The following is a 16,421-nucleotide window of genomic DNA, read 5'->3' as shown; positions in this document are numbered from 1 at the left end:
CTGGATCATCCTGGTGAGACATTTGCCAGGACAGAATCAGCTTGTGCGTTTGAATAAAGGGCAGCTCTTTCCCTCCTGGTAGCAAGGCCCGAATGGGCCAGGAGTTAAGCCAGGCTGGCAGCTGTCCTGTCAAAGCTTTGAATCACTGTTGTACAAACATGAGCTTCCTTAAATACTATCAGCCAGATTTGTTATCTAGTATGCAAACAGGATTCAACCATCCTTAGCCTCAGATTAACAACAACAACAACAACAACAACAACAACAACAACAATAACAACAAGAAATCCCTGGAGATGTTCCCTTCTGAGAAGAGTGACAGTCTCCTGTGGACATTAGTCGAAACAGAAGCTTGCATGTGAGCTGGCCAGCCAGGTCTGAATCCTGCACCTCTCCACCTGTGATGGGTGGGATGTGGATCCCTGAGGGGCAGGGTGGGATGTGAGATGGGAAGCACTACAACTCTTTGGCGACCTGACCTGCTGTCTTGACAGCTCTTCCTGCCCCTTGCTGCCTGGATCCCCTAACAAGGGTAGTGAACAGATGCCTTCCCCCTTATGCTTTTGGGCAGTGGCACTTCTTCACACACGTGCCCAAGGGCAGGTCATGGGTATGGGGTGGCTCCATTAGGCACTGGGCTTGAGGTTGTCTGGACCACCATTCTGCTGGCCTGTGATTGGAATACATCTGCAGTCCTGCTTGCAAGGTGAGGGGAAGACAAGAAATTTCGCAGACAGTAAGCCCTCTGAGGGATGTCAAGCAGCAGCTTCTCATCCTGGACAGCCAGCACCTTCTGTTCATCCCATCTCCCGTCTGTGTGTCATGGGCACATGGGAGTTAACATTTATTGAGCATTAACTATGTGCCTGTCACTGTGCTATACATTTAGGAGACCCTGTCTCATTTAATCCTCCCAACTACACTAGGAGTTCGAACTGTTATGATCCTCATTTTAGAGCCGAGGAAATGAAGGTAACCTTTCCAATAATTATTTCCAGTAATAAGTGGTGGAGGTGAAATTTCAAACCAAATCTTCTGAGTGCAGAGTTTAGAGCTAATCCCCCTGACATCACCTGGACACGCAACACTCAAGGCAGTCACCCTGGACAAGTCAAGCAGCCTAACCTCCTCTCTGCCTACAGGAAATATCATCTCCAGGGGTACCAATTTAAAAAATAATTAATTAATTAAAAATTAATATTACTTTTTTTCATGTAGCGCCTACTGCGTGCCACATGCTGCATTTGGCATGGAGGCACAGATAGAGGGAGAAAAATGAAGTGGGCATAGACCCCTCTCCAGGAGATCCAGCCTCCTCAGGGTCTAGTCTTTCTTGCTGTCTAACCATGGCTCTTTAAGGGAAGAGTTTAGATCTGAATAGATAAGGAAGGAGGATACCTCCATGGACACAGGGTTTGAGAAGAATGAGGCAGCCACTGCTGGTGGCAGTGGCGAGGATGATTGTATGCATGTGCGTGCCCAGAGAGGATACAAATGCAGAAATCCAGTTATGAAGTGTTGAGGACCTTGGGAAGGTGTGGCCATGGCCATGGAGAGAGGGGGCCAAACTTGGGCCTGATGTGGGAGGGTCCGAGACTGGCTCTGGGTGGCAAAGTCTGGGGACCTGCAGGGTGAGGGGATGGAATAGGGTGTGGGAGTTTGAGAGGCCCTGGGCTCTAAGATCAGCGCAAGGGGCATCTCAGAGGTGGTGCACAGGGCCTCGGCAGGGGCAGGTTGAACAGAGAGAACATTTGGAAACACCCTCCAGCAGATGGGGCTGATGTCATATGCCCCTTTGTCCACTTGGACACTGGCTCAGTTGGCTCCCACTGGCATTGTTTCCTGGATAAGGAGGGGAATCTACCCAGAGCTGGTAAGCACAGGAAGGAGCAAAGGGTACATGGACCAACTCCTTAGAGAATGTGGTCTAGACCTGGGTAGCTTGGCTCAAACAACACCAGGCGGTAGAGAAAGAACAGATTAAGGTCGGGTTGGGAATTGGGTTGAGTGGGAACAGAGCTAAGTAAGCAAAGACAGGGGTTTGGGGAACAAAGCCAAGAGGAGCAAACCAGGTACGTTCAATGAACAGTGCTATAGGTTTGGTTCCTGCTGCAGTGATAAGACCTACACTTCTGGATGGACAACAGACCCCATGGGAGCGCCTGAAATCCCCGAGGAATGGGTATTATAATAACAATGGCTAACCAACTGCACATTCACAGGGCTTCTTTGTACCAGTCACTCTTCCAAGTGCTTTACATAAATGAACTCATCTAATCCTTGCAATGATCCCATGAAGTTGGTGAGATTCCTATCCTCCTCTTGTCCTTACAGTCATCTGAAGCAGAGAGAGGTTAAGGGATCCTCACAGGATCACACAGCAAGGAAATGGCAGAACCAGGACTTGAGCCAGGGCACCAGGAATGTTGAGGACCAGTCCAGCTTGAGACTGGTGTTGACTATAAAGTGAGGAGGACACTCCCATGGAAGAAGGAAGCTTCAGCTGAAATTCTATCCCCTATCTCGAGAGAACTAATGAACTTGTTCATGCTCTTGCAAGTGTCCCTGTACTGGATTTCTGAGAAGCAGTGTGGGTATGGCATGAAGATCATCTGGGCCAGCCTGATCATCCTCAGGAGCAACAGGTATCATCCTGAATGGCACCATGGGGGACCCAAGGTGAGCAGGACCTAGCTCAGGACGCCTGGTTCTAGAGTGGCTCCATATCCATGGGTGCTCACAGCACAACCCACTGTCACTCCCTGCAAATCACAGCCAGCATGTGGTATTACTCTCAAGAGTCAGCTCAAACAATGAGTCTGTTACCTGGGAGTGGAGCTGGGAACCCAGGTAACAGACTCATTGTTTGAGCTTGCCTGCCTCTTTCTCACTTCCCCACTTACCAAACAAGTCTGCTAGTTTCCTTTACCTCCTTGGACTGCCTCTGGCTGAAGTGCCAGCCCCTTTGCTCTCAGTGCATTTTCCTGCCCTACTCCCTGTGATGCAGGGTCAGCTGCCTTAGTGCTGGCGTCTGAGGAGAAAGGGCCTCAGATGATCTCTGCTGCCCTCGGGAGGAAGCTGATGCTGCTTCTGAACCTGTGGAGGCTGATCTGTCCTGGCTGCTGCATCCAAGTGCATGCAGCCACTTCTGATCATCCCATCTCTGAATCACATCATTCTCTCAAGTCTTCTGCCTTTGTCCCTATGGTCCCCTCCTAAGAATAATGGCTAGCTCTCACTGAGTCCTTACTAGGCACCAAATTCACATTATGAGCTTTATGTATATAACCTCATTTAATCCTTAAAACAATCCCAGGAAGTGGGTATTCTTGCTTTTCCCATTTTCTAGATGTGTAACCAGAGGCTTGGAGGTGATGTGACTTGCCAAGTACCATATATCCAGTAAGGGACTGACATAAGATTGGAATGTTCCCTTTAGGTGCTGAGCCTTCGGATGGATTCTGTTTTCAGTGAGTTAAATTTCAGGCATGAGGGGCCCACCCAAGAGCTTGTTCCTATTCTGTGTTTGCACCAACCATGTTTCTCAGATTTGGGGATGATTTAAAGGTAAGAGGAAGAACTCATAAGCTGGAGAGCCCAGGATCAAGATTTAGAAGATGTCAGGAGGAAGGAAAGATGGTCAACACTGACAAGATGGAATCAGCGGGAATAATTGTAAAGTCTTGCATGAATAATCAAAATTGCCATTGCACAAGGGCAGGATGGGAAAAATAGTTCCCATGTGGGACTGCCTGCCCAATATAAATCAATGTGACTTTGATGTTGATTAAGTAAACTTACCCATAGGCTATATAAACAGGAGCATCATCAGCAGGACAGAGGAGGTGATAAAATCCCTAATCACTTCACTGATCAAATTGCAGGCTGTTTTGTGTTTGGATTTGGATGATATATTTTAAGAACAATATTGGCAATCACAATTATGTCCCGAGAAGGGCAGGAAAGAAGATGGCAGTGGTGGGGGGTTAGAGGGAAAGGGTCTATGGAAATGATTTCATATTAAGAAAGGCAAAAGTGCCTGGGGATTTCTAGTCTAAATGTAAAGACATGATAGTCACATTTTATGAAGCAAATGAAATATCTGCAGGTCCTGCATTCTGGTTCTAAAGGACAGACTTTGATCATTTGAGTAAAAGGTGCAGAAGACAGGTGTAGCTAGATATAAACAGGAACTTCCAAATAAGAGGAGTGGTTGTACAACGGAATAAATTGTTTCAAAAGGAGGGAGCACCCTATAGCTTGGAGGGTGTCAGCAGAGGCTTGAAGAACTTTGTTGGCTGGTTGAAGGGGCTCCCTGCAGTAGAGGGAATGAAGTTCCCAGATCACCAAATGTCCTTCCAACTGCACGGTTTTAGAAATCCACAAGGCACAGCTAGGCTGTGCTGTCAAGTTATGCGATAACCAGAAATGCTGAAAGTACCAGTATGAGCTAATCTCCCAAGTCTGAAGTTTGGTTTGCATCATCATTGACTGCCTTTCACAGACTCAGCTTGTGGAAGTCTCTGATGGAAACTTGAAAGAGCCCGAGTTCCCACCTGCTTGGGGCTGACATTCTTCTTCCCGCTCGTCAGTGTTTGTTCTGGCCATGAGCCACTACAGAGCTCAGCCGACAGGCTTGAACTCTGGTACCTGTGCATTGCTGTGAGCAGCAGGGAACAGGACCAAGAGGGATGCCAGGAAGGCTGCAGCGATGAGGGCTGAGTGGGGGGTTGGATGGGATACAGTTATCTCTTAAGTCAGCCCAGAAGCAGTGCCATGTCTGGCTTAAGCCTTCAGACCGGGATCACTGGTTTGGAGGAGAGAAGGGAAGGAAGGGTACACGAGCAGCTTAAGAAATAAAAAGAGTCTAATCCACATGCATATAAGATGTGTGATTCAGTGGCAGCCCCTAAATAGCTTGAAACAGAGGAGTGGTGGGATTTTATTTGTGTCTGAACAAAATCACCATACTGTTTAGTGAAAAGATGCAGTACAAGATTTGAAAGCTGTGGGTTGGTCAAGAGATGGAGGTGGGTTAGAAACAGTGGTGGACAAGGAGCCGGTGAAAAGTGGTAAGACTAAGGAGGGGCATTGAGTTACTGATGCTGGGACTGGTGGGTGAACTCTGGGCACATAAGGGATGGGGATATCATGTATGAGGGACAGGGCGTCGTGTGTCCTATTTGCTTGGCAGTGGTTGGAGGCCTTGGACAGAAGTCCAGCAGAGGACCTCAAATATGCCACATGTTAAAAAAATATTATACTGAGGGGCACCTGGGTGGCTCAGTGGGTTAAAGCTTCTACCTTCGGCTCAGGTCATGATCTCAGGGTCCTGGGATCGAGCCCCGCATCGGGCTCTCTGCTTGGCAGAGAGCCTGCTCCCCCCTCTCTCTCTGCCTGCCTCTTTGCCTACTTGTGATCTCTCTCTCTCTGTCAAATAAATATATAAATAAATAAAATCTTTAAAAAAATATTAGACTGTAAAAAATTTCAAAATAAAGAAATACAGAAAAGTTTCAAAAAGAGTATATAATCAAGGCAGTATGGTCGGCCAAAGAATAGACAAATAGATGAACAGGGCAGACACAAGAGAGAGCCCAGAAACAGACCCACACAAATACATGTGACTGATATTTAACAGAGGAGCAAAGGCAATACGATGGAGCCAAGATAATCTTTTCAACAAATAGTGCTGGAACAAATGGACATCCACATGTATAAAAATGGAATCTAGATACAGATCTCATGCCTTTCCCAATAATTAACTCAAAATGGATCATAGGTCTAAATCTAAAATATCGTACTATTAAACCTCTAGAAGATAACATATATAAAAAACGTAGATGATCTTGGGTTTGGTGATGACTTTTATAGATACAACACAAAGATGTAGTCTATGAAAGAAGAGCTGGTAATTTGGACTTCTTTAAAATTTAAATTTTCTGCAAAAGACATTGTCAAGAACAATAAGACAAGCCACAGGCTGGGAGAAAATATTTGCAAAAGACATACCTGATAAAGGACAGTTATCTAACACAGACCAAGAACTTTAGAAATTCAACAAAAAGAAAACACCCTGCTTGAAAAATGTGTAAAAAACTTAATAGACACTTTGTCAAAGAAGTTATATCTATATATCTATGTATATATAGATATACATATAGATGTATAGATATATAGATCTATCTATCTATATGGCAAACGAGCATATGAAAAGGTGATCATTATTATATGTCTTCAGGAAAATGCAAGATACCACTACACAGTTATTAAAATGGCCAAAGTTGAGAAAATGGACACTACCAAATACTGGTGAGGATGTGGGGCAGTAGGAACTTTCATTCATTGCTGGTGGGAATGCAAAATGGCATAGCTACTCTGGAAGACAGTTTGGCAACACTAACAACAGCAGCACTAATACATTCCTACCTTACAATCAAGCAGTCTCATTTCTTGTTATTTACCCAAAGAAGTTGAAAACTTATGTCCACATAAAAACCTACACACAGGTATTTATTGCAGCTCTAAATTGTCAAAATCCGTGAGCAACCAAGAAGTCCTTCAGTAGATTGAATGGATGCATAAACCTGGGTGCATCCAGACAATGGGATATTATTCAATCCTAAGAAGAAATGAGCTATCAAACCATGTAAAGACATGAAGGATACTTACATGTATATTACTAAGTGAAAGAAGGCAATATGAAAAGACTATGACTTTTAACTATATGACATTCTGGAAAAGGCAAGAGTATGGAAATGGTAAAAAAAAAAAAAAATACTGTGGTTGCCAGGGATTGGCAGAGGAGGAGGAATTAATAGATGGACTGCAGAAGATTTCTAGGGCAGTGAAATTATTTTATGTGATACTTTCATGGTGAATACATGTCATTATACATTAACTGAAATCCATAGAATGCACAAAACCAAGAATGAACACTAATATAAACTACGAACTTTGGGTGATAATGATGTGTCAAGGTAGATTTATCAGTTGTAATAAAATGTTCCACTCTGATGGGGTACATTGATAGTGAGGGAGGCTGTGCATATATGGGACAGGGTTTCTGTGGGAAATCTCTATACTTTCTGCTCTATTTTGCTGTGAGCCCAAAGCTGTGCTAAGAAATAGTCTACTAAAAAATAGCATAACTGAAGCCATAAATCTCCTGCAAGTAAACAGGAGAAACCTCCTTGACATGGGTCATGACCATGATTTTTTAATTTTTTTGGATATAACACCTAAAGTATAAGCAACAAAAGCAAAAATAAACAAGTGGGTCTATATCAGAGTAGAAAGCTTCTGCACAGCGAAAGCAATTATCAAGAAAATGAAAAGGCATCTTATGAAATAGGAGAAAGTATTTGCAGAACACATATCTGATAGGTGTTAATACAATGAACTCCTACAAGTCAATAGCAAAACCCCATATAATCTAATCAAAATGGACAATGGACCTAAATAGGCATTTTCCCAGGGAAGATATTCAAATGCCCAATAGGTCCATGAAAACAACCTCTATATCACTCATCACCAGAGAAATGCAAATCAAAACCACAATGAGATACCTCCTCACACATGTTAGAATGCCAGTATCAAAAAGACAAGAAATAAAGTTGGTGAGGATGTGGAGAAAAGGGAACCCTCATGCACTATTGGTGGGAATGAAAACTGGTGCAGCCACTGTGGAAAACTGTGGAGGTTCTTCAAAAAATTAAAAGTAGAACTGCCATATGAACCAGCAATTCCACTTCTGGGCATATATGCAAAGGAAGTGATATTGCTATCTTGGGGGCGGGCGCCTGAGTGGCTCAGTCGTTAAGTGTCTGCCTTTGGATCCTGTCATGATCCCAAGGTCCTGGGACTGAGCCCCACACTGGGCTCCCTGCTCAGGGGGAAGCCTGCTTCTCCTTCTCCTTCTCCCACTCCCCCTGCTTGTGTTCCTGCTCTCACTGTCTCTCTTTGTCAAATAAAAAAATAAATAAAGTCCTTAAAAAAACTCACTATCTTGAATTGATATCAGTACCTGCATGTTTCCGCCGGCATTATTCACAACAGGCAAGACATGTAAACAACCTACAGTCCATCAATGGATGAATGGATAAAGAAAATATGATATTTTGGCAGCAGCTCTTCCTGCCCACGGGTCCTGTCCCTATGCTTTAATAAACCAACATTTTTCACCAAAAAAAAGAAAATATGATATTTTTCAGCCATAAAAATATTACTCAGCTATAAAAAAGAAAGAAACTCTACCTTGTGCAACAGTGTGGATAAACCGAAAGGGTATCAAGACAAATACTGTATGATCTCACAAGCGGAATGAAACAGACTGATGGTTGCCAGAGGTGGGTGGGCAAAAAGGATGAAGGTGTTCAAATAGTACACACTTCCAATTATAAGATAATTAAGCCCTGGGAATTAATGTACAGCATGGCGACTGTAGTTAACACAATTCTGTTGTATATTTGAAAGGTGTTAAGAGAGTAGATCTTGAACATTTTCACAAGAAAAAAATTGTCACTATGTGAGGTGATGGATGTTAACTCACCTTACTTTGGTAATCATTTTGCAATATGTTCATATGTCATATCATTATGCCACACACCTTAAACGTATACGATGGTATATGTCAATTATATCTCAATAAAATTGGAAAAACGTAGTACAAAGAAATTTTTCCCAAACTACTTAAAGAATAAGCAGCCCACACAATGCCCCATCATCAGATTGCTTTCATGTACGTTACCTAACACAGGGCATTCACAACCACACTCATCAGAATCAGGAGATCTCCCTTGACACACCGCTATTGCTTAATCTCCAGACCTCATTTGCATTTTCCCTGTTGTTCCCTTTTTACATCCTTTTTACTCTGATGTACAAAGACCCAAACTGAGGCCACGTGTCAAGTTTAGTGGCCAAATCTCGGTGTCTTTCAGTTTAAAACAGCTCCTCTGTCTTACCTTGGCTCTCAGGGCCTTAATATTTTTGAAGCTCACAGGAGAGGGACTTTGTTCAGTGCCACTAATTCAACGTTTTCTTGTGATTAGATCATGTTTTGAGTCCTTCCTAGAACCATCACTAAAGGATGCTGGGTTCTCCTTTTGCATTCTACCAGGTGGAACATGATTCACAATGTGTACTTTTACTGATGATGTTGACTGGATCATTTGATGAAGGAGATGTCTGCCAGGCTCCCTCACATAGAAGTATTCTTTTCCCCCTTTATAATCAGCAAGAATATTGTGGGGAGGAAATACGTAAATATCCCATTTCTCATCAAGCATTCAGCCACTGGTTTTAGCACTTGTTAGTGACTCTTGGCTGAGTGTTAAAATGATGGTGACCCAAGGGAGGCTGTTCCAGATATTTGCTTAACGAATGAATCTGCTGCTCACAGCCCAAGAGATAGATCGGTGTGATCACATCTCTTGTGCACTAGAGTCCCAGGAGGAGATGGCTCTTCTCATGAAGGCATGGCAGGGGTGGGAGAGATGCTCCCTCTTTAAACTCACTTGACTGCTTTTACCCCATCCCTGCCAGCAAGCTGATGGATTTCTCCAAGACATTCAGCAGACCAAAACCTGATATGTGGAACAATTTGCTGTCTTTCAGGAATGCAATGGGGAATCAGTGTAGGGTTTTAAACAGAGGAGTCACATGTTTATGTAAGTAAAAACAAAATGAAACCAAACAAAAGGTATGAATCATGGCCCCTACTCCCTTCCCCAAAATAAAACCTGACTCTACTCTGAGCCTACTCTCAGCGAGCGGCCCCAGTGGTATTGATCTGATGATGAGAGTCACACCAAAGTGTAAATGACTGACCAAGAGACAAACACCCTGACTGTTATGTGAACAACTTGGAGTGTGCAAAATTTTCAGCCAGAGAGATGGAGTGAAAAGACCCAGGAAGGACATTCAATTTGCTTCGCTTTCCAGAAACCTAGACAGGAATATTATCTATGAGCATGTGAGGATACTAAATGTCAGAGGAAGAAAGGAAGGGGCTTCCAGTTCCTCAGAGAGTTCCTGAGACTATGGACCTTGGTGGTGGTGTGGGGGGGGGGGGCTTTGACCCCTATCCCCTAGAAAGCCTCGCTGACTCCTGCTCCAGATGTCCCATACCTTTGGTTTCCTTGAGCAGCTCTTCTGTGAACTTGACCACCTTGGTCACTTCCACCCAAGGGAAGCCTTTGCCTACGGCAAAGATGATGCTTTCGTAGAGTGTATCCAGTAGAATGCTTTGGCGGGAGTCTCTCACTTCGTCAAACTCCTCCCAGTTCAGCAGTCTCCGTAGGTGTTCCCTACCTTTTGGTTTCTGCAGGGCATGATATGAGGGATGGTGGGTGAGACTGAGAAATCAAGATGCCAACCTCATTGAGCAAAACCCTACCGGGTCTTCAGGGCTCCCCATCATCCTGAAGAGTAACCAGGACTGTGGGTATGCCTGGGCAGAATTGTGCTTTCATTTCTGGACAGCTTTACCTCTCCTTTCTGGGAATGTGTTCTTTTTTCTAACACCTCTCCTTCCTCTGAGAGTTCTCGTGCTAGACACTATAGTTTCTAAGCTTGTATGCCTCCAGCAGGCTTCAAGTCCTGATTTATGGTCCCTCCTTCCTCTTCCTGAAGACAAAATTTGACTTCTCTCTGTGTCTATTCTCAACTAGCTGTCCCGGAGGTATTGATCTGATAATGAAATTTATGCTAAACTGTAAATGACTGCAAAGAGGCTTGGTGAGGTTATGCTGTAGGAGAAGGAATGTGTCTAACTTGGTGAAAATTCAGGCATTTTAGTAGACTAGTGTGGGGGCAGTGGGGAGCTTGATCAGAGTCCTAACTGTAAGAACCCAATTCACCTGAGTGTTTGTTTTGCTTTTCCAGAAAGTTTTCTGTAGAACGTCAACAGATGTAGGAGAAGCAAGTGCCTTTTAAAGACAAGGTAAGTCAAGGTGCAACATGAAGTAGAGACCCACCAAAAATGGGAGTGTTGCAGCTCTGGCTGCGGGAATCAGAGCTGCCTGGGAGATCTCCAGCTGCTGGTGAAAGCACATGCGAGGATGGGGAGGGAGACTCCACCAAGAAAGCCTTTACCTGGTGCCTGCCCATCAATTCATGGCTGCAGGTCAGAAGCTAATCTGTGCTTGGGGTCCTCTTGCCTGATCTCTACAGCAGTGCCCTGAGACACCTCTGTGGACAGCCCTTTTCTGCAAGGAGCTTGCAGAGAACTCCAGATCCTGCACTTGGTCCTCATTACTCCACAAGGCCATCCCCATTTGCTCATGTCTTTTGGCCTCAGAATTGGCTCTGAGAAATCAACAAAATCTGCCCTCTCCCAGCATTAAAGCAAGAGCCCCCTCCACCCCTCACCCCACAACCACACACACACAACCACACACATTGGCATACAAGCTCAAAAGGCTCACAGGGCCCTGAGTTTATCTGGTGAGAGGTGGCATCCCATGGTAACAAGCCCCAGGGATCTCCCTGGCCCTCCTCAGAGTAGAGGAAGGTACATAGTCTTTGTGTTTGTCTCCTCCTTTGCTCCAGCCAGGCTCTATTCCTGTAGGCTGGGAAAACAACCTCCAAGCTCCAAAGGCTGCTAAGACGTTGGCCTGGCATTCCAGCTGACACAAACTGATTGGAGGGCTCATAGGTGGTGTGCTAAGAAAGGAGTTATGTCCAAGGTAGACACCTTGAGGGAGAACCATTGAGGGGCCACTTCTCACACACACAGCACACCATTTTACCAATCTGAGCAAACTCTTTTAAAAGCTGTCTTTTCTCTTCACCTGAAATTGGAAGACTTTTTTTACTCCTTGTGGTGTTAAGAGTGCCATGGTCCCTGCATCCAGTTACTAGGAGACCTAGCCAGGACTGACGCAGAGTTTCTGGAACCCTGGAGGTGAGTGTGCCAGCTTTGTGAGGTCATGAAGACCTGCTTTGAGGTGGCTTTTTCCAGGCTTCTTTCCTCATGGCCCCTCCTCTCCAGCTGGGTTCTGGGTTTCATTCCCCCACACCTGCTTCAGGGGTCTTGATCCATTTCCTACAATGTCCAACCTCTCCTCACAGGTGGTGAGCTTTCTCATGCTTTCCTGTGAACACTCACAAATGTCCCCCATCCTACATCTCCTTTAACCCAATCCCCACTTCTCTCCTTCCTTTCACAGTCAATGATTTGTCTCCATGTTTTCATGGAGTTGTTGTCTTCATGTCTTCATGGATTTTCCTCCAATCAAGACCTGGTCTTAGATCCGTTCTTCTTGGCTGGCCAGTAGTATCTGTGACTTCCAGTTTCCTGCATCCTGATTTCTCTTCAGGGTGCAGAAAACAGGTTTGTAGGGGTGTCCTCTAGTTCAGTACCCAAGAAGCCACAGCCAAGATGAGTAGGGATTGAGTCTCTTCTCTTGGGGTTGGTAGCTGAGCCATCTGATCATGGGGCTGCCTCCATTGATACCTTCCCAGACATCATTGTCTCTTTTGGTTTGGGCCTGGCAAGGGAGTTTCTGGTCTGAAGTGAGAGCTCACAGGTCATAGCTTTACCCTGTGCCAGGGAAGAAGTAAGAGCTCCCAAGTTTCCAGCATCCACCACTTTAACCATTAAAAGTCATTATTCCTATTAGATCCATGGCTTCATCATGCTGGGTGGGTTTCATGACCCACTTTTGCTACCCTCATGGACTTCAGGGCCCTTACTACCTTTTCTTCCATGAGGAAGAACTTGGTTAGGGCCACTTAGTTACACTCCTGCAAATTACTAGGGACAAAGGGATGGGGAAGTGGTGTCCTTCCTTCCCATGAGGCCTCGGGCTCCTCATGCCAACTTACCCATTCTCTTTTCAGCAACCCTTGCATTCTTGTTTATCTCATGGAGGGTGTCCCTTTTCAACGTGTGGTTCCTTCATAATGGATCCCTTTTCATCATCATCATCCTTGGCTGATGCTTCTTGACTTCATTTCATTTCATTTCTTTCCTTTTCTTTTCTTTTTTGGTTTTATTTAAATTCAAGTTAGTTAATAAATAGTGTATTATTAATTTCAGGATAGAATTTAGGGAGTCATCAGTTGCATATAATACCCAGTGCTCAATTACATCAAGTGCCCTCTTTAATGCCCATCAAACAATTACCCCATTCTTCCACCCTCCATGAACTGTTTCCTCCCAAAGGATCTCTCTATCCTTCTCCTCGCTGCCTTCTCTGAAGACTTCTCTTCCTCTATTTTTTCCTTACATGTTGGTGTTGTCCATTGCTCTATCTTACCCTGTTATCCTTCTAAGCCACATATTCTTTTTAAAAACTCTAGTATGGTAGTACTTAACACAAGATCTACCCTCAATACATTGTTAAGTGCATAAGACAGTCTTGTTAACTACAGGCAGTATGTTGTATGGTAGGTCTCTAGAACTTATCCACTTTGTGTAACTGAAACAACACATCCATTGATGAGCAATCCTCCACACTCCTCTCCTAGACCCTAGCAACCACCGTTCTACATGCTGACTCTATGAGGGTAACTACTTTGGATACCTCATATAAACAGAATCACATGTACTTGCCTTTTTGTGATGGGCTTCTTTCATGAACTCAGCATAATGTTCACAGCTCATGTATTCTTAAGGGATTTTTTTTTCCAGTTGCATGACTTTCATGTCTATCCATAGAAAATGACTTCCAAATTCATGAAACGAATGTGTCTCCTCTGTCCCCAGCTTGGAGTGTGCTTTTGTGCTGTCTCTTCCCTGAGAAAGGATGACAGGTAGCTCTGCTACTTGTTAGATTTGAGGGGGATCACAGGGTTTCAGGGTTTCTGTGGGGTAGAATCCTGATGCAGGTGTTTGAAGGAATCAGTCCCCAAGTCTAGTGTTACTTGGTGGGTGCTGTCCCTGTCTATAGTCCTGGGGTAAGTGATGCAGGCCAGCCTCTGTGCCTGGACACTCTGATGCTCTTCCTTGACTTCTCTCCCAAGTAGTGTTGGGCTGGGTCTCGATATCCCAGACCCAGAGCCCCTTCTCATCTCCTTTCCCATCCCTCTCAATTTTCTCCTTATGGTTACAACTCTCTTTGTTACATCAGGAACTCAAACAGACTTAGAAATGAGATTTTATTCTTGCACATAACTAAAATGTCTTGGGGTATGTTTAAGGAGAAGCTAGATCCAGGTGTCCCATCTCTATTCATTCTTAGGATCTTCCCTGAGATTTTCCTTTATCATTTCTTTCCTAAAATGTAATTTTCACTTCCCTCACCTGGCTAACTCTCATGGATTTTGCAAAACGCAGCCTGCACATCAGCTCTTCTGGAAAGACTTTCAGATCCTTCATCCCCAGGCTTGTTAAGCATCTCTCCAACTGTTCAAGCCAGCAATCTGTGGGATGTTACTTACTGCTCCTCCCCCTGTTCCTTTGCAGATACCAACTTTACCTCCCAGATTTTTATTGAGCTCCTTCTCTTCTCTTCATCCCATTGCTACTTACCCAAGTAGAGTCCCATCAATTCTTGCTCCCAATCCTTTTACCCATTCTCCATGTTGTTGCCAGAGTAAACAAACAAACAAATTTGATTATGGGCTGGAAACTGGCAAAGGGGAATTTACTAGGATGTTCATAATGTTCTGCATTTTGTTTTGGGGGTTGGTTACTCAGATTTATATCTTCACTTATGATCTCTGAATTCTATTTTATATAAATTTAATTTCCCCTTTGTTTACACATGCAAATACATTTACACATAAAATTGGATTATGTCAGTTTCCTGCTTCAAAACTTTAAATTGTTGCTTATAGAGTAAGTTCTAAAGCCTTCATGGGTCTTAAAAGTCCTTATAATGATCTGGATGCTTCTTCCTTGTCCAGCCCATCCTGACCACTCTGCCACTGGCCACTCTTCCAGTCCTCTTCTGTCCTCCCTCCAGAACTTTGTACACACTATCTTCTCTCCTGGAACACTTTCTTCTCTCTCACTCTGCATCCAACATTCTAATATCTCACATCTCAACTTTATCATCTCTTTCCTGGGGAAACTTTCCTGAATCCCTGTGACATGGTCTTTTAGTACTAAATGCATCACTGGCAGCACTTTGCTCATCGTAATTTTTCATTTTGATTAACCATTTTGATGATTTGGTTTTTTTAATTTAATTTTATTTTTTCAGTGTTCCAAGATTCATTGTTTATGCACCACACCATGCCTGTTTCCATCTAGATCATAAGGCAAGATGGCATTTTACTTTCTTAAAAGATTTTATTTATTTATTTGACAGAGTGTACGAGAGCACAAGCAGAGGCATCAGAGGGTGAGGGAGAAGCAGGCTCTTTGCTGAGCAGGGAGCTGGATGCAATGTGAAGCTCAGTCCCAGGACCCTGGGATCATGACCTGAGCCGAAGGCAGATGCTTAACCAACTGAGCCACCCAAGCACCCCAGCATTTCATTTTATTGATGATTTTATTTCCTGCTCTACAAACCGTAGTAGGCAGAGCTGCATATTGACTGGATGTGACTATCATAACAACAGGATATCTCACCTGTTTATTGAGAACTTCTCCCTCAGCCTGCTTTCCCCATGACAACGTGAACAATGTTTTCTTCTCTGGGGCCCTGCTACCTTACATAGGGCCTGCAAGGTAGCTGGCACTCAGTGTTTTCTAGTTGAATAACTGGAAGCATCACAATGTGATATTGACAGGAGGAAAACAAGTTATACCTGCCTTTGCACTCGACTCATTTGGCCACAGCCAATATTCTTTAGTAATTCATGGACTTTCTCAGATCTCCTCTGCAATCCATACAAAACCACAGAGTCCAGCACTCTTAAACTTAATGGTATTTGAGATACCTTTTCCTATTTACTGTATGTGTATATTAACTCACCTATGTTAAAGATATGTTTGTTCATAAGAATAATTTCATATACTTACTAAGCAATGCTTAAAAGTGTTTTTAGTTAGTAAATAGTGAGCACTATGTTTCAGGAACTTTAACTATCTCTTTAATCTTTGCAATAATTCCATAGGATAGATATATTAATGATCATTCCTTTTTGGCATATGAGGAAACTGAAGCTTAGAGAGATTAAGTATCTTGTACAAGATCTCACAAAACTAGTATTGGAACCCTGACCTTAACACTTGGCCATGCTAACCTCTATTGCAAGATTCAAGAGTTTTCTAGATAAGATCTGGACATTTGGGTTCATGGACTCCAGTTAGTGCTCAAGTAGAGTTTACGTAACTTCTCACTTTGGGCTACAGTGAGAAGTTTATTTGAATGATTTATTTGAATGATTCAGGGGAGAACTGACCAATATTTTTCTTTTTATCCTTTATCATCATCAACAACTTTTTTGTAGCAGTCATCATGTTACCCATTCATCTTATAACTTATTCATCTTGTAACTGGAAGTTTGTTCCCTTTTACCAA

General features: G+C 43.7%; 1 protein-coding gene across 1 annotated transcript in view; it reads right to left on the bottom strand.

Moving 5' to 3' along the window:
- C1H8orf74 (chromosome 1 C8orf74 homolog) overlaps positions 1-11,880 on the bottom strand; it is a 35,725-nt gene extending 23,845 nt beyond the window's left edge. Inside the window, exons 1-2 of the mRNA XM_059155492.1 lie at positions 11,796-11,880; positions 10,132-10,324 (exon numbers count right to left, since the gene is read on the bottom strand). Of these exons, the coding sequence (XP_059011475.1) occupies positions 10,132-10,324; positions 11,796-11,843 (241 nt within the window). The 5' untranslated portion in view covers positions 11,844-11,880. The remainder of the gene's footprint in view (positions 1-10,131; positions 10,325-11,795) is intronic.
- Between the last annotated feature and the right edge of the window lie 4,541 nt (positions 11,881-16,421).

Source organism: Mustela lutreola, chromosome 1, assembly GCF_030435805.1.
Source record: "Mustela lutreola isolate mMusLut2 chromosome 1, mMusLut2.pri, whole genome shotgun sequence".
Taxonomy (NCBI): domain Eukaryota; kingdom Metazoa; phylum Chordata; class Mammalia; order Carnivora; family Mustelidae; genus Mustela; species Mustela lutreola.
Note: the sequence above shows the minus strand (reverse complement) of the source record. Positions and strands in the feature narration are given on the sequence as shown.